This window comes from Harpegnathos saltator, unplaced genomic scaffold, assembly GCF_003227715.2.
Source record: "Harpegnathos saltator strain DR-91 unplaced genomic scaffold, Hsal_v8.6 scaffold144, whole genome shotgun sequence".
Lineage (NCBI taxonomy): Eukaryota > Metazoa > Arthropoda > Insecta > Hymenoptera > Formicidae > Harpegnathos > Harpegnathos saltator.
The window spans coordinates 663,843-685,476 of NW_020229922.1; the positions used below are offsets into that span (position 1 = coordinate 663,843).

Below are 21,634 nucleotides of genomic sequence, written 5' to 3' on the forward strand. Positions count from 1 at the left end.
ATTGCCGCTCCTAAGCTGCTCATAAGAAGCTGTATCAATTCTATTATTAATACGAATTTGTATATACTCTGTGTCTTTATGTCAAACGGATATTCTGTTCGCATTATGTGCTGTATCTCGATCGTGCGATCAGTAATGTCGACATCAGTTAAGATGACATTAATCCCGTAAAGGAGCACTGCTACTGTATGCAGGGTGATGATCGCGTTGCTAACATAATGCGATATTTTTGCTTCGCTGATTACTTTGCGCATTTCGATATCATTATTTGCGCAATCCTTCCAATCTTCCGTCATTCATTTTCAAAATTTGATTGAATATCCTACAGGATAATCGTTTATATACCACACGAATTTAGTATTTTACTTCTTTTTTCATAAAGACCGTGTTACAGTTTTATTATAGGGATCCTCCCATTTTTTTAAACTTTTGGCCATAAGATAGAAAAAGATAAACGCGTGGAAAATATTGTAATAATAAATGGAAAACATACTTCTGGTCCATTTGGTGAATATTAAATATTTTCAGGTGTATTTTAGTTATTTGATTCAAAATTCTTTCCCCATAAATGCCAAGCACTTGTTGATTTGAATAAAGCATTTTCAGGTGGAAATAAAATGTCTATTTTATAGAAAAATTCTTCTGGACCATACCTAATAGGTTCCGGCCGAACAACAGCTCTCAATAAACACTTCATAAATACAATATTTCCAATAAGAGCCACAACAAGGAAATCATTGTTTCAAAAAATAGTTCTTATTCTGTCAAAGAAAATCATTACTCCCTGTTGATTCCACCAGAAGACAATGACCTTGATTAATAACTTAAAATATCCTAGGAAGGTGCCGAGACAGTCCATCAAATCGAACATATCATTGGAATAAAAATGTGCAAAACAATATTGATGGTGCTAAAGTAGAACAATCGGTAACGAGATGCTCCAAAACATTTTGCAGAACGTGATGCACGATACGTCCGGCCAGATGCCATACAAAATGAGCAAACATTTCAATGTGTAACTGATCGTGCTTTTGCAAGTCAAAACTTTAGTTGCCCACATTAAAACTCGTGTTCGCTGTTGCACAGCGAGATCACACGTATATTGTAGAAACGGGGCACTCTGCGAAAAATTGCTATAGAAATGTGTCCCCGCAAAATATAACTGATGGGAGTCCAATGCGCGTCATCGAACAGCCGGCCAACGACCGAATGATCGTGAGGGGTCATCAAACGGCGGTGTCCCAAGACGTACGAACAATAGAAGTTGATCATTAAATATTTTTACCGTGCTGCGTATAATCTAGACACAGTTCGCGTGGTCGATGGTCGCTGATTTGGTTGACAGAAGGGAAAATCAAACGGGACGTCTTTCTGTCTAAAGCGCCTACGGTACGGTGCATGCAATATTCGTTAAAAATGCACTATAGCTCATCGAAAGATTGTCATGCGCAATGATGTTGAGGGAACGAAAAGAAACTTTGAAAAATCGCGCTCAAAGATAGGAAAAGTCGTTCGAGGAAGATTCGTCGAGATTATGGGATATATTATGACACTCTTTAATTTTATAGTCGCTCGGAATCGTGGAAATTGCTTACTTCGTAGTTCAGATGTCACATCTGGAAATTATTTTACGGCTAATTTAATTTCTTTACAATATTTCGGAGATGTCATACGTTATATGTTTATATGTTAACTAGTGTTTACATTTGTATGTTTATTTTCGATACGTACTTTCCGACTATCAATAGAAAAACGATGGAAGGTATATTTTCATTGTATTGCTGTTCATTGCATCGCTAATAATACCGAGATGAACGAACCCGCGGAATTCATAATCTGTAACAATCACAGCACAATTATAGCTATAATTATAATTATAACACGATGCGTTTATAACACAATTACTCTCAACAATTTTAAGATTTAAAGTATTTATATAATTATAATATTATATTATATAGTTATATAGTTATATAGTTATAATATTATATTTGTTGAAGTAAAATATATAAAATGCTCTTAAAGATATTGTTGGGACAATGCAACGTGTATAAATAATCCATTTAACGAGAGGGAAGTGTTACATGAATGATTTAAATGTAAACATGAAAAATGTATCACGTCGAATGTGTTGTGTGGACAAAAGGATGAAACATACACTGTGCACGAGTCATGCTTACACTTGTGAAGCGCCGCAACGAGAGATCCATCATCTTTCCAATCGTGAGTGTTAAACATTTTTGTGATCTTAAAATAATAAACAATAGTATATGTCTGTCCTTGGGTTCCATGTTGTACCAGGCGGAATCATATGCAGCGTATCCGATCGCTTTGCTCTACGAAGATAATAATAATAAAGAGAGAATCACAGAACTCTCTAATAACGATTGCTAATCATGCTCTGCAATTGTTCCTAACCTTGTTGATCAAGTATTCTCCAGCATAGCAAAATATAAACGCTTCTAGATTCGTGACGCTGTAATATGGAAGTGATCTAATTATCTTCTCTGTCGCATTGGGACTACCGAGCGCCTGCAATAGCAAAACGTAGAAGAATGATTGGAATTTTTATTGATAGTCGTAAACGTATATCTTTATTTATGTGTTTGATATAGTAATCAACTTTTACATATTATATACGTGTTTGTATTTGTGTTATTTCACAGAAACGTGCATATGCATTTATGTTTTACTAGTTGTTTCAAATCCCAAGTTTGCTTACAGTTATAATTAAGAATCCTAATACGCAAATCATCATCACGTTTGACACGAACTGCAGCAATGCGATGAGTGTGTAGAGAGTCTCCATATTTTCTGTGAAATAGATAATTTTCTGATGTTTCCGAATAATCTTTTTTATCATGTTGCTTCTGTGTTTATCAGTACTCTCTACAGACTCCAGTTCCGTCAACCAGCAACGTAGTATATCTATTTGACCGCCTATGTGTAAGGTCTAAAAAGAAAGGGCCCATCGCCTATGAAAATGAAGATTCATGTTCAAGCAATTTACTCAAAAATAGCCTTGTGCATGTGACAAAAAGGAGAAAGCTCTCTTCACAATCAATATGTCTTATTAAGTAGATGTACCGTTTCAATGCTCGCACGTGTCATGCGCCCCGATTCTCGAAGTTTCGCGCACAACAATGTTTCCATTCATTTTCGGTGAAATTGAAAGTTATATATTTTTATCAATTGCACACGTAACTTACCAATGCTATAAGCAAGGCATTTATTACTCCCATTCCCCAGCTGCTCATAAGAAGCTGTATCAGTTCTATTATTAATACGAATTTGTACATACTCTGTGTCTTTATGTCAAACGGAAATTCCATTCGCATTATGTGCGGTATCTCGATCATGCGATCAGTAATATCAACGTCAGTTAGGATGATATTAATGCCGTAAGAAAGCACTGCTACTGTGTGCAAGGTAATGATCGCGTTGCTAACGTAATGCGATATCTTTGCTTTGCTGATTACTTTGCGCATTTCGATATCATTGTTTGCGCATTCCTTCCAGTCTTCCGCCATCGTTCTCAAAATTTGATTGAATATCCTACAGTGTGATCATTTATATACACCATGCGAATTTAGTGTCTTACATCCTTTTCCGTAAAGACCGTGTTATAGTTATATTAACGAGATCCTTCCATTTTTTCAAATTTTTAGCAACAAAGTAAAGAAATCGGAAATACGTGGAAAATAAATATATTTCTCTTCCATTTGGTGGATATTAAATATTTTTAGGAATATATTAGAATGATTCAAAAATCTTTTCTCATAAATACCGGATAAATATTAATTTGAATAGAGCATTTTTCAGGAGGAAATAAAATGTCCATTTTATAGAAAAAAAATCTCTGGACCATCTTAATATGTTCCGGCTGAACAACAATTCTGAACAAACTTTTCATAAATATCTTAAGATACAACAAAAAAATCATTATTTCAAAAATCGCTTCTATTTTCAATCAAAGAAAATCGTTACTCACTGTTGATTCCACCAGAAGACAATGATCTTGATGGACAGCTTAAAGTATCCTATAAAGGTGCCAAGACAGTCCATCAAGTCGAATATATCATTGGAATAAAAATGTGCAAGAAAATATTGGTAGTGCCAAACTTGAATAATTATGAACGAGATGCTCCAAAATATTTTGCAGAACGTGATGCACGGTATGTTCGGCCAGATGCCGTATAAAATGAGCAAACATTTTACTATGCGACTGATCGTGCTCTTGCAAGCCACAACTTTGGTTGCCCTCATCAGAATTCGCGTTCGCTGCTGCACAGCGAGATCATACGTATATTGTAGAAAAAGGACACTTTGCAAAAGATAGCTATAGAAACGTGTTCCCGTATAGTATAACCGATAAGAGTTCGATGCGCGTCATCGGACAGCCGGCTAAAGACTGAATGATCGCGAGGGGTCATTAAACGGCGATGTCCTAAGACGTACGAACAATGGGAGTTGGTCATTAAATATTTTTACCGTGCTGCGTATAATCCAGACGCAGTTCGCGTGGTCGATGATTGCTAATTTAACGGACAGAAGGGAAAATCGAAGGAGACGTCTTTCCGTCCAAAGCGCCTAGGGTACGGTGCACGCAATTTCCGTTAAAAATGCACTATCTTAGGAGAGACAAATGCACAAAGAGATTGCCGTCTATAGCTCATTGAAAGATCGTCATGCGCAATGATGTTGAGAGGACGAAAAAAGACGTCGAAAAATCGCGCTCAAGATAATAGGAAAAGTCGTTCGAGGAAGATTCGTCGAGATTATGGGATATATTATGGTACATTTTAATCTTATAGTCGCGCGGGATCGTGGAAATTGCTTGCTTCGTAGTTCAGATGTTACATCTGGAAATTATTTTACGGCTAATTTAATTTTTTTACAATATTTCGGAGATGTCATACGTTATACGTTTACTAACTGGTGTTTACATTTGTATGATTATTTTCGATACGTACTTTCCGACTATCAATAGAAAAACGACGGAAGGTATATTTTCATTGTATTGCTGTTCATTGCATCGCTAATAATACCGAAATGAACGAACCCGCGGAATTCATAATCTGTAACAATCGCAGCACAATTATAACTATAATTATAATTATAACACGATGCGTTTACAACACAATTACTCTCAACAATTTTAAGATTTAAAGTATTTATATAATTATAATATTATATTATATAGTTATATAGTTATGTAGTTATAATATTATATTTATTGAAGTAAAATATATAAAATGCTCTTAGAGATATTGTTGGGACAATGCAACGTGCATAAATAATCCATTTAACGAGAGGGAAGTGTTACGTGAATGATTTAAATGTAAACATGAAAAATGTATCACGTCGAATGTGTTGTGTGGACAAAAGGATGAAACATACACTGTGCACGAGTCATGCTTACACTTGTGAAGCGCCGCAACGAGAGATCCATCATCTTTCCAATCGTGAGTGTTGAGCACTTTTGTGATTTCAAAATAATAAACAACAGAATATGTCTGTCCTTGGGTTCCATGTTGTACCAGGCGGAATCATATGCAGCGTATCCGATCGCTTTGCTCTACGAAGATAATAATAATAAAGAGAGAATCACAGAATTCTCCAATAACGATTGCTAATCATGCTCTGCAATTGTTTCTAACCTTGTTGATCAAGTATTCTCCAGCATAGCAAAATATAAACGCTTCTAGATTCGTGACGCTGTAATATGGAAGTGATCTAATTATCTTCTCTGTCGTACTGGGACTACCGAGCGCCTGCAATAGTAAAACGTAGAAGAATGATTGGAATCTTTATTGACAGTCGTAAACCTATATCTTTATTTATGTGTTTGATATAGTAATCAACTTTACATATTATATACGTGTTTGTATTTGTGTTATTTCACAGAAACGTGCATATGCATTTATATGTTTTACTAGCTGTTTCAAATCCCAAGTTTGCTTACAGTTATAATTGAAAATCCTAATACGCAAATCATCATCACGTTTGACACGAACTGCAGCAAAGCGATGAGTGTGTAGAGAGTCTCCATATTTTCTATGAAATAGATAATTCTCTGATGTTTCCGAATAATCTTTTTTATCATGTTGCTTCTGTGTTTATCAGTACTCTCTACGGACTCCAGTTCCGTCAACCAGCAACGTAGTATATCTATTTGACCGCCTATGTGTAAGGTCTAAAAAGAAAGGGCCCATCGCCTATGAAAATGAAGATTCTTGTTCAAGCAATTGACTCAAAAATAGCCTTGCGCATGTGACAAAAAGAGGAAAGCTCTCTTCACAATCAATATGTCTTATTAACTAGATTATTAAGTAGATATTAAGTAGATGTACTGTTTCAATGTTCGCACGTGTCATGCCCATATTCTCGAAGTTCCGCGCACAACAATGTTTCCATTCATTTTCGGTGAAATTGAAAGTTATATATTTTTATCAATTGCACATGTAACTTACCAATGCTACAAGCAAGGCATTTATCACTCCCATTCCCCAGCTGCTCATAAGAAGCTGTATCAGTTCTATTATTAATACGAATTTGTACATACTCTGTGTCTTTATGTCAAATGGAAATTCCATTCGCATTATGTGCGGTATCTCGATCGTGCGATCAGTAATATCGACGTCAGTTAGGATGATATTAATGCCGTAAGAAACTGCTACTGTGTGTAAGGTAATGATCGCGTTGCTAACGTAATGCGATATCTTTGCTTTGCTGATTACTTTGCGCATTTCGATATCATTGTTTGCGCAATCCTTCCAGTCTTCCGCCATCGCTCTCAAAATTTGATTGAATATCCTACAGAGTGATCATTTATGTACACCATGCGAATTTAGTGTCTTACTTCTTTTTCCGTAAAGACCGTGTTATAGTTTTTTTAATGGGGTCCTCCCATTTTTCCAAATTTTTAGCAACAAAGTAACAACACCGGAAATGCGTAGAAAATATACGTCTTTCCCGTTTAGTGAATATTAAATATTTTTAGGAATATGTTAGAATGATTGAAAAATCTTTTCTCATAAATACCGGATAAATATTGATTTGAATAAAGCATTTCTCAGGTTCATTTTATAGAAAGAGAATCTGTGGACCATCTTAATATGTTCCGGCTGAACAACAATTCTGAACAAACTCTTCATAAATATCTTGAGATTCAACAAAAAAATCGTTATTTCAAAAATCGCTTCTATTTTCAATCAAAGGAAATCGTTACTCACTGTTGATTCCACCAGAAGACAATGATCTTGATGGACAGCTTAAAGTATCCTATAAAGGTGCCAAGACAGTCCATCAAGTCGAATATATCATTGGAATGAAAATGTGCAAGTAAGTATTGGTAGTGCCAAACTTGAATAATTATGAACGAGACGCTCCAAAATATTTTGCAGAACGTGATGCACGGTATGTTCGGCCAGATGCCGTACAAAATGAGCAAACATTTCACTATGCGACTGATCGTGCTCTTGCAAGCCACAACTTTGGTTGCCCTCATCAGAATTCGCGTTCGCTGCTGCACAGCGAGATCATTCGAAGATTTGTATATTGTAGAAACGGGGCACTCCGCGAAAAATAACTATAGAAATATGTTCCCGCAACCGATGAGTATAACCGATAACCGTATAACCGATGAGAATTCGAGGCGCGTCATCGGATAGTCGGCCAATGACTGGATGATCGCGAGGGGTCATCAAACGGCGGTGTTCCAAGATGTACGAACAATGGGAGTTGATCATTAAATATTTTTATCGTGTTACGTATAATTTAGACGCAGTTCGCGTGGTCGATGGTCGCTGATTTGGCGGACGGAAGGGAAAGCCGAGGGGGACGTCTTTCCGTCCAAAGCGCCTAGAGTACGGTGCATGCAATTTCCGTTAAAAATGCACGATCTCGCGAGAGACTTGCGCGTACAGGCCATACCAGCCTGCAGCCGGTTGAAAGCTATGCGCAATGATCTCAGGAAAATAGAGAGGAGTTTCGAAGGGTCGCGTTCTAGTCGTAAGGGAAAGCCGTACGAAAATTCGTGAAAATCACAAGCTATATCCATACAGTATACTTTCAACTCTGACATATCGTGTGAATCATAAATACATTTACAACTGGTCATTCGACGTGATCCCGCGCATTATTTTATACACTTTATTTTATCGGTGGGTGTAATAAGTCTTTAGTTTTTTGTTCTAAGTTTTATCATTTTCGGGCAAAAAAATATTTTCGACGCTGCGTCAATAGCTGGAATCTAGCGAGTTCACGTAAAGCTTAAAGATTACGACTTTAGACAGCGGGAAACGCTTTTAGCCGAAAATTACGTCACAGTTTTGGCCTTCGAACAATACGCTAAAAGTTTATTCTACCCTACTGTGGATTGGGGCTTACAATTACGCACTACTCTTTTCTAACGTATATGCACTTCATAATCCTGCAACGAAAATAACGAAGTATACGCGAAAAGTTCGCTGCATCGCCAACAATACCGACGAATAGGATTTCGCGGAGTTCGTGATCTATAACAATGTCGTTCGCATGACAACACGATATATACTTATAATTGCGATATTATTGCGATGTATCGGGTGACGTGCTTGCAAGATATCATCGTGAGTGTACATATCTAATCTGTGGAATTAGCATTAGTGGAAGAAGCCTGTAAGGCCCTGCGCACACGGGTGTTGTGGTGCGATATAAAATAAAAAATAATCGCGTAATTTATTTTATTTAATTTAATAATACTTATTATCAATAAATATAATATTTTTATTTAATAATATTTATTTAATTTATTTAGTTAGATACAAATAATTGGTCTGATCAAGCATAAATTTAATCAACTTAATTTATATTGTGATGATACATTCGGCCGCATATTATTTTGCATTACATCATAAAGCTCGCGTACTATTCTTTATTAATTCGGATAAAACATCAACAAGGTCTTCGACAATTTAATTTTGAATCTGCGGAAACGTCACTGCGGCGAGCACTCAAGACGGTTGTCCTGTGCGCCGCGTAGAAGGCGCACACCCGCGAAGCACTCTGGCGAGAGGTCCGTAAAATTCCCAACCGTCAACGTCATTTGCTTCTGCAACTTAATATAATGAACAACAGGATATGACAGTGTTTCGGTTACATGTCGTCCCGGGCGGTGTCACAAGCAGCCGATCCGATCGCTTTGCTGTGCGAGGGTAAAGATGAAGAGTGACGGGGATTCTTCGCGAAAGTCTTATTCTCCAGGAAATTTCTCATATTACTCTTATCGCTTGTCCATCATCTTGTTATAATCTCACTGCTCGCCGCTGACCTTGTCGATCAGAAACTCCCGGACGTAGCAGAACACGAACGCTTGCAGATTCGTCACGCGGTAATACGCGAGTGATCTCGCTATCTTGTCCGTCGCATCAAAGCTGCCGAGCGGCCATAACGGAGCGAAACGCGAAAACGGAACGCATCTCGCAGCGTCCGTTGAATCGTTAAATCGCGCGCAGCTATCTTTACCTCGGTGCGTTATCTCTTCCTCACGCGCGTGCAGCATAGAGAAATTAACATAATATTAATGCAATCAATCGGACGCAAACGAACGCGCTCAAACGATATCAGAAACACGGTCGACCGCGTAGCAATTAAATAATCCAACATTAATTACACCGCATACTTCTGCCCGTATTATTGAACGTTTGCACGCTTTATACTCACCATTATGAAATGGAAATCCTGATAAGCAAATCATCAGCACGTTCAACCCAAAGAGTGCACCAGAGTGACAGCACTCGATGTTTTCGGTGTTTTCGGAGAAATGAATGATTTTCTGACGATCCTTCCGACCTTCCAGACGATCTTGCGGATGAGCGTGCTGACGAAGGACGCGCGTTCGCTCACCTTCTTCTGGACCAGATCACGAGACTCCGGCAGCAATCCAGCAACGCAGCATGTCTATTCGGCCATCCATGCGCGTAGAGTTTAAAAAGGAAAATAAGTCGCCAGAGACTGACGTTCAGCTGGTAAATTAAGGAATATCCTTTGCAGCGACGAATTTGATAGACGTTTAATTAGCAAACAACGCTTAATTAGCGCATTCGACGAGACGGGCGCCTATCGATTTAACGCGTTTGCCGCTACCACGAGCCTCATTCGCTCCCGCGATTCTTTTCGAAATTCACGGTTTTTTCCCCCGTTTCCTCCGCCATTAATTTCACCTACACCGGCACGCAGCGTTCGCGTCGATTGCTCGCTCATTTGCGCGCATTTACCGCGCGGTTACGAGCGTTCGGAAAAACAATTGCTGAGGCGCTTATGAGGACGTACATCAGCTCGGTGATCAGCGCGTCAGTCTGCAGGCGCGCTGCGTGTGTATGTCGAATGGAAGTCCCATTTTGAGGACGTGATTGAGGTATTTCGGTGGCGCGGTCAGTGATGTCGACGTCGATCAGGTCGACGCCGACGCCGTAAACCAGCGAACGTGTGGCGGATGATGATCGTGTTGCTGATGCGACTCGACGTCGCCGTTGCCGCCACTCGTCCCCCGGGCGTTCCCACAGTCGTGATTTTCAAGACTTTGCTGAATATTCCGCGCGCAATCGCGCGCGCACGTTTCGCCCACCGCGGAACTCATCGTGCCGGGTGTAATTAGCGTCAAATTTGAACATTAAATTTACCACGGTTAACAAATATTTTCCCGGCTCAGATAGCTCCCTCTCGACGAAGCGTCGATCGATTTTACGTTCGCCAATCGAACACCCGACAAGTATTACGATACAAACAGAGTGTTTTCCAAGCGGAAATATGTCGACGGGTAGAATATGTGTCCTACGGAAAAAGATTGCCAAATCGGCAGAATTTATACAATTTATCGTGCGCACACATACACACACACACACATACACACACACACACACACTCGATGTTACATCACTCACCGTAGATTCAGCCAGGAGACGACGAATTTGGTGTATCCAGTTTCGCGTATCCTGCGAAGCTGCTGAAGCTATCCACCACAAGTCGAACATGTCGCTTAATGGAGATATGTTAAGAAGCAATGGAGCAACTGGGTGATCGTTATCGCGACGCTCGAAAACACTTACTCGGCAGAACGTGATGCATGTCGCATCCGGCCGCGTACATAGCGAGCATGAACTTCGTCGCGCGACTAATCGCGCTTCTGCGAGTCGTCATCGTGAAGCTCTCTCGTCGAGCACGTGAGTGCGCGCAACACCGCGGCACATCAATGTAGAAAAAATACGCTCGCGGGAAAACTTTAGAGGAGAGGTGCGCGTTCTTGCTGAACGCAATCGCGCTGGCAAAGGGTCGACGGTGCGTGAGCGTGCGTGCACGCGAAGACTGGGAGGTCGCGAGATATCGCGAGACCAGGTGTACTTCCGCACGAACGGCCAATTGGAGCTGTTGGTTGAATATTTTTATCGCGATGGATGGATTACATGCTTGACGTTCCTCCGCCGCTTCCTCGGCCGCAAGCAAAGAAGGAGTCAGTATAATTATTTCCTCCTTTTTTGAGCGTCGCGCAACACGACGTAGGTATCACGCGGCCGATGTTATATCCGACATTAAATCGCGCTCGGGCAGATCTTCGGGAAAGAGGCGCGGGGCAAGAGGGTGGAAATGTTTGAAGAAACGGACGGTGGAATCGCGTGCGTCAGCGCCAAAACGCATCTCTGCACGCGTCCCTGTGTGCGCGATAGTCGAGGGTGTATTCGCGCTGTGGGAGGAGTTGATGAGACCGGCAAGCGCCAGGGACCTGTTCATGAATGTAAGAGCGAATTGTTTATTACAAAATTTAAATTGCGTACGTGGCACGAAATGATTCAACGCGGTGTTAACAACATGACAGTGTTATAATCGATACAATCACCGGCTAGTTTCCACACCAGGGTACTCGAGTAATACGTATCAGGTACTGGAGTTTGCGGCTACTGGCCGCGTATTATCCGATAATCTCCGGGAATTCAATGTTCTGTCGAATTTCTTCGACGGAGAAAAGAAATCGAATTAACGTGACAATGGACGAGTCGAAAAGGTAACGGGGAATTTCCGGTTCTTTGGACCGAACTAAATTCGATTTCAAAAAGTCATTGGGAATATTTCTAAGAAGCAGAATGCAGTTGAGGACTCCGGGTACCCGGAGGTTCTCTTTCGATATCCTTAATTGCTGTAATTGCGGTATGGATGAAATATTTATATACATATATATATTTATATATATATATATATATTTATTTATATATATATTTATTTTAGCAATATTCCTCCCGCGCGAATATATTTTACCTAATTTTCACTATGAAAACAAATCTCGGTCTCTCGGCTCACAATTTAATACGTTGCGAACTCACTTAACGCTTCACTTAACGCTCAACTCATGCCGCAAATAATCCTTATCCGAGGGAACGTGTCTGAAATAAGAGACTGTGTTGCCATGCATCCTTCCTAACGAGTGATTTACGCGTTGCTTGCTGCGTGCTTGACGAGAGAGAACTGACGAGAGATCGACGACGTGCACGTGGCGTTCACTGCATCGCCAACATCACCGACAAGTACGATCCAGAGGCGTTCATGATCTACAATAATGTTGCTGTTTGTGTCAAAGATAACTACTCACGGAGCCGCAACGAACGAAAGTGCGCGTTGAATATTAGCGTCGAAGCTTGAGGCCTTCGAAGAAGTTTGGACTCGTGAACGCTACGTTACCGTAGCGACGAATCTTCGAGCGCGACATTATGCGTACGATCGCAGTGCGAAATGATTTCAGACGCGCCCACGCGCGCAACCCTTACGCTTGCGAAGTATTCTAAGGAGAGCTCCGTCATTTTCCCCACGGTGAGCGCCAGTCGCTTCTGCGATCTCAGTATCACGAACAGCAACGGCCGGCTGTCTTCGGGCTTCAGGTTGTACCAGGCGCAATTGTAAGCCGCAACCCCGACCGCCTTGCTCTGCGAGGGCGGAAATTGTGAGGAGATTTTTATCATCGACAGTGCGTCTCGCAATGTTCCCTCCGTTACCGCGGAGCGCAAGCGCATCGCGTCCGCGTTTCGCGCCGGGACTCTCACGTAATCCTCATAATCACATCATCTAACCTTGTTCCTCAAATATTCCCCGGCGAAGCAGAACACGAACGCTTCGAGATTCGTTATGGCGTAGAATAAAAGAGATCTCATTATCTGTTCTACCGCGTCGGGGGTGCCGATCGCCTGCAACATCAAACCGGCGCGTGGAAGCTCATTAGCGCGTCCGCGTAATCGCGCGAGCGGTTGCCTCAACGTTGAAGCAACGGCAACGCTCGCGCAAGGAAAACGGGACGTGGAGTTGAAAGAGTATAATTAACGTGCGCCATGAATAGGATCGCGTTAGACTCGTCCTGCGACTCCCAACGGCAATGTCGTTATCGTCGCGTTGTCGCGCACGTCGCGTATCTTCTCTAACGTGCGTTGCATCCGCGCGACCACAGTATAACGATAACGACGTTGTCGTTAAAAGTTTCAGAGTGAGCCTATGGGCGCGATAAACGGCGCGACAACTCGTCTCATCGAATAGGCGATGTCTCAATCGCCGATTCTCTACTCACGCTCACGATGAGAAATGCCAGCGAGCAAATCATTATTGTGTTCGACGCGAACTGCAGCAACGCGATATGCGTGTACAGGTTCTCCACATTCTCCGATAAGTTGATGATCCTCTGGTGCTTCTCGACGATCTCGCCCGTTCTCACGACGTTTGATTCGCGCTTTTTCCCAGTCTCTTGGGACGCGAGGTTCATCAGCCAGCACGTCACAATGTCCATTTGGCCGCCTATATGTAAAATCTGAAAGTAAGAAACATGCCGGGATTTCCCCGGGAAAGAAAAAAGGAGGAAGGAATTCAATAAGAAGGGCAGGCGCACAAGCATGATTAGATACAGAGGTGAAGCTTGAGCCTCTGTGGATCTTCAATCGAGGGATTTGAAGACACAAAGACAGTGATTTCGTTTCAGCACATTACACGTTAATGTGATAAAACGTTAAGAATGACTTTTATTCCATTTATCTTTATACAATATCTTCCATCCCATCAGAAATAAAGTCAATTTTCTCTTTATCCTTCGGAGATCCTCGACCTCGAGGAAGGAATGGAAGCCACGTGAAAATTCTCTCGCAATTAACTGAAACTGTCCGAAAAATTTCGAAACTGAAATCAAGTCCGAGAACTAAAGGATTGACCGTCGAAAAGTGAAATTAAGTACCCCGATGTTACACCGAGAGTCTCCTCCCCTCCCCTCCGCATCTTGTACTTCGCGTCTTACCAGAGTTAAAAGCAACGAGTTGACAGCACCAGCCGCCCAACTGCCCATCACGACGTACACGAACTGCGCGGTCAGGATCGTCTTGTACATTCGTTGCGTGTTCACGTTGAAAGGGATCTCCACTTTGTGAACGTAGAGCGGCTCGGTCGTGCGATCGTTGATATCGACGTCGGCGAGGATGGCGCGGGTGCTATACGCGATAGCGCTCAACGTGTGCAGAGTGATGATCGCGTTGGTGATGCGATCCGATAATTTCGCCTTGCACATCGTCTCGCGCATGCCGAGCTCGTCGTTAGCGTTCCCGTCCCAGTCCTCCGCTACCATCACCAACGTCTCGACGAATTTTCTGCGGATGATCGGACGCGTCAGTAATCCAGCCGCCCGACGAGGAAGCTCATTCGGTGTCTCCCGGGGAGGTTGTTTCTCGTCTTCGGAAAACGCCGGGGATGCGACGTCGACCATAAGAGGAATTTCGGACCATCTTCTCCACCTTCCTCCCTCTCTCCTCCCCCCCTCTCTCTCTCTCACTCTCTCTCACTCTCTCTCTCTCTCTCTCTCTCTCTCTCTCTCTCTCTCTCTCTCTCTTTCTCTTTCACTCTCTCGTCTGCCACGTTTTTCTTCGTTTTCCGGAAGAGCGACGCGTCGCGTGCGCGAACATATGCTACATAATTATTAAACGTAACCGGAGATCGCCGTGCGCGGTTTAATTAGTCAACGCAATTAAATAAACGAAACAAACAGGCCGTCGCACAGTGGGAACAATTTATCAACAACATATTTTTATCATATTTCTCGTAACAGACCTCACATTTGTGTTGAACGGTTTGTATACTCTATTGCAACGTGCAATGCTGTGTTAAAACAACGATTTTGTTTATGTTGACAGGAGATTAGCAATTGTTAACTGCCAAATTCTGATTTTTATATCACATTCGTAATCAGCGATGCTGAAAACCTTACACTGTACTACGCAGCGGAAAGATGGAAAGTTTTTCCATTTGTAACAGAGGCTCGCAAAACTTGATAATTTCTTACAAATTATCTTTTTAATACTGCAAAATTTAAAAGAATGTTTTCAAAAATCGAGCTCGACAGTTTTCTTCTACATTGATTAACGTTTAATTAAAAAAAAAAAACGCATCCCGATTGCTACAAAATTGTGGTCTCTAGCGACTTTTGAACAGTAAATTTCTATTTGTTCCCACTGTGCGTCGGTTCGCCTTCGCCAGGAGAATCATTTATACAGCGCTTGGTCGTAAGATAATTATTGTATACCGTCGCTCAAGCGCTGCGAGGGCGCGTTACTTACCGCTGATTCAACCAAAACATAACGAGCTTGCTCATCACCTTCGCGTACGCCAGCAGACTGCTCAGACAGTCCATCAGATTGAAGAGATCGTCGGAGTAGAAGTGCGTGAGCAGGTACCGGTAATGACAGTATTGCACAATTACGATCGTCACGATCCAGAAGGCTCTGCGCAACAGTACGCACGAGGCGCCCGGCCAGATGCCGAACAGAGTGAACATAAACTCTATCGTGCGATTAATCGTGCTCCTGCGAATCATCATTTCCGTCTGCCTCGCGTCCCGGCTCGTCTAACCGAGCGAGCGCACGCGAGCGACCAACACCCTCGGCGGAGCGGAGCGAAGCGAAGAGGCGCGAAATCTTCACCCCGCGAATATGCAAATCCCGACGTGTATATCAGCTTTCGAAGTGAATTGTGAAGTAATCGCGACGAGACTGCGCGAACGATGCTAAAGAGCCATTACTGCGACGAGACTGCGTCTCGCCTCGCGGCGACTCCTGCCGACCAATTGGAGCCGCGCATTAAATATTTTTTCATCGTGATACGTGCAGACCGCGACTACATCCGCCGCGCGGCGCAGCGAGTTCAGGCAATTTTAATGAGAAGAAGAGAGGACAGGTGACTTTATCTCTCCGTCCCAGCGGCAAAAGGGGGTTGATGGTCGCGATGGACAATCGTTCGCTTGAAATATGCAACGACACGCGTGACACGAACAACGTGCGTGTGTATGTCCAATCGCGTTTGTCGAGCTCGCGCTCGACGTTTTGAAATTTAGAGGGTGCAACGCGCCCGACGGAGGGGGATAAATAACAGAGAAGAGCGAGCCGCGCGAGCTTCGGCGGTCACATTGCCCCTCCTCCCCCTTCTCTGCGTGTGCGGCGTTTTCGCTCTTCGCTCGAACCGTATCCGAGAGAAGAGATCTGCGACTTTTCTTTCTTTCTTTTGTCTCCTGTTTTCTTTCGCTCTCTGTGTCGCGACTTTTCTATAGAAAATCGCAGTATCGCGGCCGTTTCAGCTCTCGAGTGAACGCTCCGGGCGATTTTGCGGCGGTTTGCAATGTTGTCCAGCGAATTATTCCGTGAATATCACATTTGCCTCGCGAGTTATATTTCAGCGAGAAATAAGCGCTGTTACAAATGTGTGCCTGTGTCTGTGTAACTAGTGAAGGTATATTTACATATCCGCTCCGGTATACCTCACGTATCACGACTAAACTTCGATCGAAAGTCGCCAAGCCGGACGCCGAGCGACGTTCATTGCATCGCCAGCAACACCGACAGGTACGATCCCGATGCGTTCATGATCTGTAAGAACGAGTCAACATGTTTTTCGATCAAAGTGCTTCGGGAATCGACGCAGAAGTCTTTTTCTGTCTGGCGACGAGAAATCGTTAATCGCGCGCGCGCGCGTGTGTGTGTGTATGTGTGTGTCCCGCGGAGTGTTCATTAGAGCAATTGTCTCGCACTTATCGCATTGTTCAGCGTGAATCTTACACTTGCGAAGGATTCCAGGGTGAGATCTATCATCTTGCCAGCCGTGAGCGTTAATTGCCTCTGCGACCTCAGGATTATGAACAATAGGATGCGGCTTTCCTTGGGCTTCAGATTGTACCACGCGCAATTGTACGCTGCGAAGCCGACTGCTCTGCTCTACGGGGGTGAAAACGGCAGGCGTGATTTTATTAATGTTATTATGTTATTATGTTATTAATGTTATTATTGATCTTCTTGCATTTTCCTCTCCGACCCAGTCGACTGATCAAGGATTTTTTTCGCCAATGACTTTCCGACAGCGCGTTCCGTGAGAGTTCCCACGGGAGTTTTCACGGTAGAATTTGTTTTTCGGTAATTGTCGAGGGATCCATTTTCCTGTTGGATGCGAAATCCGTTGCGAGACTCGTCGAAGAGAAGTGACTACGACCTTTGATCAGCCGACTCTGTACAATGTATACGTAAATATTCGATCGTCCATCGTGAATTTTTCATTCTCGTCCGCGATGTCCCCGTCACTGACCTTGTTGTTCAGATATTCTCCGGCGAAGCAGAATATGAACGCCTCGAGGTTCGTCAACGTGTAAAACATGAGAGACCTTATGATCTGCTTCTTGGCGTCGGGCGTACCAATCGCCTAAAAAAAATTAGCCGAGCGTCCGGAAAGCTCTCGGAGCAATCGACTCGATAGAATAGGTCTATTAGCACAGTATACACAGTAACGACCCTCTCCAAATTTCGCGTCTCCAAATATGAACTGCACATGCGCAGCTGTGTTACCTAACCAATAACGTTACAGACATCTTTTTTTATCTCACTTTCTCGCAGAAAAAATATACTATATGTCTCGCTCTAACTTATTATTATTACTCTTAGTTCAGCGGTGCAGCTAAAAAGTGCAGACCATCTTTCTGTCACAATTGTTAATTTCAATTTCTGCTCTCTCTTTCTCTCTCTCTCTCGCTCTCTCTCTCTCTCTCTCTCTCTCTCTCTTTCTCTCTCTCTATCTTTTCCTTTCTCTCTCTCTCTCTCTCTATATATATATATTTTTTTTAAATTTTTATTAAATTATATAGAGTACGATTCATTAAATGTTGAACTGCAAATTGAATTGCAAATGCTTTGAACACCGTATAATAGCCTTCCTTTTAGCGTTCAAAGCATTTGTAGTCTCAAGTAGATCTTGCTTGCTATTGGTTAGGTAACAAGATTGCATATGCAACATATGCAATTCATTTTTGGAGACGCTAACATCAAAGGTGCCGACAGAGAGTGTCGCTACTGTATATACTGTGCTATTAGTGTAACGTTTATCTGTTTTGCACTCACGGTTACGATGAGAAATCCGAGCGAGCAGATCATTATGATGTTGGACGCGAATAGAACCAAGGCGATATACGTGTAGAGAATCTCGATGTTCTCCGAGAAGTAGATGATTCTGTGATGCTTCCGAATGATTTCGCTCGCGGTACCGACGATCGATCGCAGCCCGCTCTCGAGATCCGCAACCTCCAGCTCCGACAGCTGGCGTTGCAGAATATCTATTTGGCCGCCGACGTGCAGAGTCTGAGGGCGCGTAAATCCGATTTCAGCTGAATATTTTTACACGAAATCTCCTCACGACCGCGCAGATAAATGATCAGACGGTGCGGGCCGCCGGGGCGGTTTGTATCCGAGCGGCAAAAGTGTTCGGCGAATGTGCGTTTTGCAAAAATTGTACTAGCAAAGTACAAAGTACAAGTACTTTGTCGATTAACTTCGCGGATGCGATGGTGCTTTCGATCTCTCGTGACTGGTAATCCTGGCAAACGTGCTTTTGTCATGCGTTTTGATATTATCTAACGACAAACTTTGATCACATCACGATAATTGAGCAACACGCACGAAAAAGTGCGAGACGATGAGAAATTTGGATTTTTAAATTCGCAGTGCAATAGTGCAATAATGCGGCAAGTTTTATCTCTGCACGACGACAGTATCCGTGGGCTCTAACTTGGCCATTTTTGCGCACCTCCGATAACTTAACACGTTGAATGCCCGGAACGTTCACCGTCCACCGGTAATGACTGCTATGATATTACCGCGTTTCATTCAATTACGTGCGAAGCACAATTAATTGCATTTGAAAAGTCGCTTGCGCGATCAACGGAGAGCCGATGGAACGTGGCGAAAGAGAGATACAGGAGTGTCTCGAGTTACATTTATTCATATCTTATACATCATTATCAACCGCCGGTGTCGAGTTTTGCGATAAATGAGGATCAATGTATTATTTATTGCGCACGGAGAAACAAACGGTTGGTCGAACTCTGTGAGGGACAACGAACCGACGCATTCTTTTCCCACGCAGAAATTCTGTCACCCGCCCCCCCTTTCCCCCCTCGGCCGAGACGCGCCTTCGATTCGCTTTCATTTTCACGCTCGTTCCGCTCGTTTCCCTCCGTGTGCGATTGCGGGACTCACCAGAGATAAGAGTATGGCGTTTGCGATGCCGGCTCCCATGTTGATTACTAGCATGTGTATGCACTCGACGATCAGCACGAATCTGTACATCGATTGCGTGTCGATCCGGAAGGGAAAATCCAATTTGTTTATGTAAGGCGCCTCGATCGTTTCGTCCGTGATGTCCGCGTCGGCGATGATTATCCCGATGGAATACATCATGACCCCTAAGATGTGAATGATCATTATCGCGTTGGTGATGCGATCGGACGTTTTCGCCTTGGACACCATCACGCTCATGCCGCCGTCGTTCTTGTTCGCACGATCTCTCCAATCGTCCGTCATCAGCGCCAACATTTCCATCAGTTTTCTATGGACGATTGCATTTCGTCGATCATGCTCGTCCGCGCGCGCTCACGGGGGAGGGGGGGGGGAGATTTGGATTTTCGCGTCGTAAGGCGCCGTATCTCTACGGTTATACATATTTTCCTTTCTGCTTGGAAAACGAGATATCACGTTTCTGATTGTTGGCTCGGCTTTTCCGAGCGACCGCGCGGGAAAGAATCGAGCGCGCATAAGACGGTAATTGCAATGGTGAACTGCCGGGGCTGCGTAACTGCCGAGCGCGATTGATCTTGGCGTTCGCTCCCGTTAATCACGGCCCAATTAATCGTATCGATAGAAGTGACCTACAGACGAAAGACCTTTTTTTGTTAACTTTATACAATTAAGAATACACTCCGCGATTATCCGCAATACCGACGCGATAACTTGGATGACACGATCCGATAATTGCTTATAATTATTTTGTTGTTTACGCAGAGAGGGAACGAATGCTGAATTTCCAGTGACTTTCAGAATCACGGCTCGCTGTTAGGAATTTTTTTCGTATGTATGACGTACTATAAAACGGCGTGATCAGAGATAGCTCTTTAGCTCGCTAAATTGATGAGTTCACTGTAAAATAATAGAAGATCGTTGTATTCCGGATCACGAACGGGAATGTCACAGGCATATCGCCCGTGTTGCAATCGCGAATATCGCATTACATGACTTCCCGCGACAATTTGAAACGACCCACCACAACGGTATCGTGCGTCACCATCGCGTCTGAATAGTCCAAAATACCTATGAAAATCATCGGCTGTCGTCACACTGCGAGCCCAAGACGCGACTGTGACTGTTCGCAATATCCCTCCACTCACCGCTCATTGATCCAGAACATGATGAACTTCATTATCACTTTCACGTGCGCCAAGAAGCTGCTCAGGCAATCCACCAAGTCGAAGAAATTCTTGATACTCGCGTGTGAGACGAAATAACGATAATGGCAGAATATGATGAACATCACCGAGACGACCCAAAACACCCTGAAGATCACCACGCACCATCTGCCCGGCCAGACGCCGTACAGAGGCAGCAGCATCTCCACCGCGCGACTGATCGTGCTCTCGCGAGTCATGAGTCTCGTGTCCAAGTGAGCGTATCAGAGAACTTATAATGAGGCGAGCACTCTCGGGGCCGAGCGAGAGCGATGCGCGACGTCGCCGAATGGATTGTACTTCCAGGCGACAGGGCGATGTATATCACGAGGTATTCACGCGATGACTGGGCGAGCGTCATGAAGGGTCATCGAACAGCGCGTAGACTCTTGGACGATGGATCGACCAATCGCCACCGCTCATTAAATATTTTTACCGCAATGAGCGTAATCATCGGGTAGTTCATTCGAAAGTGCGTTCGCGTTTTCTTGCGAAAGGAACTTTGTGAGAGATAAAAGGGAATACGTAAGATCTCTATGTTGTTCAGACACACTGATGTAACAAGCCCGCTCGTGCGTTCGTCGATTGCATAGCTTAAATATGCAAAGAAAAATATGCGCGTAGACGTAGACGCGACGACGACGACGCTCACTTCGTGACACGTGATCTTCGGGAAAAAAAATGTCGAGATCCAGAGAGCGAAAAAGCCACGAGAGTGGATATATCTAGTCGCGAGCTCGGCAATATGGCCGAGAAAATCGTTATTTATTCGCGTTGCACTGAAATTTACGGAGACGAGGTGGTTTCGCTGTCGCCAGCATGTTCCGAGAGAGG

The 21,634-nt window shown here is 43.3% G+C and overlaps 5 protein-coding genes across 8 annotated transcripts; all 5 read right to left on the reverse strand.

Annotated features, from left to right (window-relative positions):
• Window positions 1-1,629: 1,629 nt before the first annotated feature.
• Window positions 1,630-4,584, reverse strand: LOC105187894 (odorant receptor 4-like). Its single transcript, XM_019843473.2, has 6 exons — window positions 3,992-4,584; window positions 3,210-3,555; window positions 2,723-2,953; window positions 2,419-2,532; window positions 2,181-2,336; window positions 1,630-1,836 (listed from the first exon to the last, which is right to left on the reverse strand). Exons 1-6 carry the CDS (start codon window positions 4,264-4,266, stop codon window positions 1,786-1,788), a joined length of 1,173 nt encoding a protein of 390 aa, XP_019699032.2. The 5' UTR covers window positions 4,267-4,584; the 3' UTR covers window positions 1,630-1,785.
• Window positions 4,585-4,752: 168 nt separating this feature from the next.
• LOC105187900 (odorant receptor 22c-like) lies at window positions 4,753-6,279 on the reverse strand. 2 transcript variants are annotated; one of them, XM_025308238.1, is made up of 4 exons: window positions 5,966-6,279; window positions 5,661-5,774; window positions 5,423-5,578; window positions 4,753-5,078 (listed from the first exon to the last, which is right to left on the reverse strand). In XM_025308238.1, the coding sequence occupies exons 1-4, from the start codon at window positions 6,104-6,106 to the stop codon at window positions 5,028-5,030; spliced, it is 462 nt and encodes a 153-aa protein (XP_025164023.1). In that variant the 5' UTR covers window positions 6,107-6,279; the 3' UTR covers window positions 4,753-5,027. The 2 variants fall into 2 exon arrangements, with proteins under 2 accessions (XP_025164023.1, XP_025164022.1); XM_025308237.1 differs by lacking the exon at window positions 4,753-5,078 and having other exon boundaries at window positions 5,271-5,578.
• Window positions 6,280-6,326: 47 nt separating this feature from the next.
• Window positions 6,327-7,572, reverse strand: LOC112590756 (uncharacterized). Its single transcript, XM_025308236.1, has 2 exons — window positions 7,236-7,572; window positions 6,327-6,816 (listed from the first exon to the last, which is right to left on the reverse strand). The coding sequence occupies exons 1-2, from the start codon at window positions 7,508-7,510 to the stop codon at window positions 6,453-6,455; spliced, it is 639 nt and encodes a 212-aa protein (XP_025164021.1). The 5' UTR covers window positions 7,511-7,572; the 3' UTR covers window positions 6,327-6,452.
• A 4,693-nt stretch (window positions 7,573-12,265) lies between these two features.
• LOC105187783 (odorant receptor 4-like) lies at window positions 12,266-16,564 on the reverse strand. The gene is made up of 6 exons (XM_011148788.3): window positions 15,609-16,564; window positions 14,300-14,645; window positions 13,586-13,822; window positions 13,098-13,211; window positions 12,798-12,953; window positions 12,266-12,581 (listed from the first exon to the last, which is right to left on the reverse strand). Exons 1-6 carry the CDS (start codon window positions 15,866-15,868, stop codon window positions 12,531-12,533), a joined length of 1,164 nt encoding a protein of 387 aa, XP_011147090.2. The 5' UTR covers window positions 15,869-16,564; the 3' UTR covers window positions 12,266-12,530.
• A 127-nt stretch (window positions 16,565-16,691) lies between these two features.
• On the reverse strand, window positions 16,692-21,222 carry LOC105187789 (odorant receptor 4). 3 transcript variants are annotated; one of them, XM_025308246.1, is made up of 6 exons: window positions 20,744-21,220; window positions 19,560-19,908; window positions 18,426-18,662; window positions 17,620-17,733; window positions 17,100-17,250; window positions 16,692-16,910 (listed from the first exon to the last, which is right to left on the reverse strand). In XM_025308246.1, exons 1-6 carry the CDS (start codon window positions 20,998-21,000, stop codon window positions 16,816-16,818), a joined length of 1,203 nt encoding a protein of 400 aa, XP_025164031.1. In that variant the 5' UTR covers window positions 21,001-21,220; the 3' UTR covers window positions 16,692-16,815. The 3 variants fall into 3 exon arrangements, with proteins under 3 accessions (XP_025164031.1, XP_011147104.2, XP_025164030.1); XM_011148802.3 differs by having other exon boundaries at window positions 17,100-17,255; window positions 20,744-21,218; XM_025308245.1 differs by having other exon boundaries at window positions 16,692-17,250; window positions 20,744-21,222.
• Window positions 21,223-21,634: the final 412 nt, after the last annotated feature.

Bases quoted from the DNA above. Each gene is read 5' to 3' on its own strand.
- LOC105187789 (XM_025308245.1), bottom strand. From the start codon at position 21,000: ATGACTCGCGAGAGCACGATCAGTCGCGCGGTGGAGATGCTGCTGCCT. The intron at 18,663-19,559 runs GTGAGTCCCGCA...ACGCGCCCTCAG, and splicing joins ACGCCATACTCTTATCTCTG to ACTCTGCACGTCGGCGGCCA. The intron at 17,251-17,619 runs GTCAGTGACGGG...CCCGTAGAGCAG, and splicing joins GAGAATATCTGAACAACAAG to AGCAGTCGGCTTCGCAGCGT.
- LOC105187783 (XM_011148788.3), bottom strand. From the start codon at position 15,868: ATGATGATTCGCAGGAGCACGATTAATCGCACGATAGAGTTTATGTTC. The intron at 13,823-14,299 runs GTAAGACGCGAA...TCTTACTTTCAG, and splicing joins ACTCGTTGCTTTTAACTCTG to ATTTTACATATAGGCGGCCA. The intron at 13,212-13,585 runs GTGAGTAGAGAA...TTGATGTTGCAG, and splicing joins TGGCATTTCTCATCGTGAGC to GCGATCGGCACCCCCGACGC.
- LOC105187900 (XM_025308237.1), bottom strand. From the start codon at position 6,106: ATGATAAAAAAGATTATTCGGAAACATCAGAGAATTATCTATTTCATA. The intron at 5,775-5,965 runs GTAAGCAAACTT...TTACTATTGCAG, and splicing joins TAGGATTTTCAATTATAACT to GCGCTCGGTAGTCCCAGTAC. The intron at 5,579-5,660 runs GTTAGAAACAAT...TTATCTTCGTAG, and splicing joins GAGAATACTTGATCAACAAG to AGCAAAGCGATCGGATACGC.
- LOC105187894 (XM_019843473.2), bottom strand. From the start codon at position 4,266: ATGAGGGCAACCAAAGTTGTGGCTTGCAAGAGCACGATCAGTCGCATA. The intron at 3,556-3,991 runs GTGAGTAACGAT...ATCACACTGTAG, and splicing joins GTCTTCTGGTGGAATCAACA to GATATTCAATCAAATTTTGA. The intron at 2,533-2,722 runs GTAAGCAAACTT...TTGCTATTGCAG, and splicing joins TAGGATTCTTAATTATAACT to GCGCTCGGTAGTCCCAATGC.
- LOC112590756 (XM_025308236.1), bottom strand. From the start codon at position 7,510: ATGAGGGCAACCAAAGTTGTGGCTTGCAAGAGCACGATCAGTCGCATA. The intron at 6,817-7,235 runs GTGAGTAACGAT...ATCACTCTGTAG, and splicing joins GTCTTCTGGTGGAATCAACA to GATATTCAATCAAATTTTGA.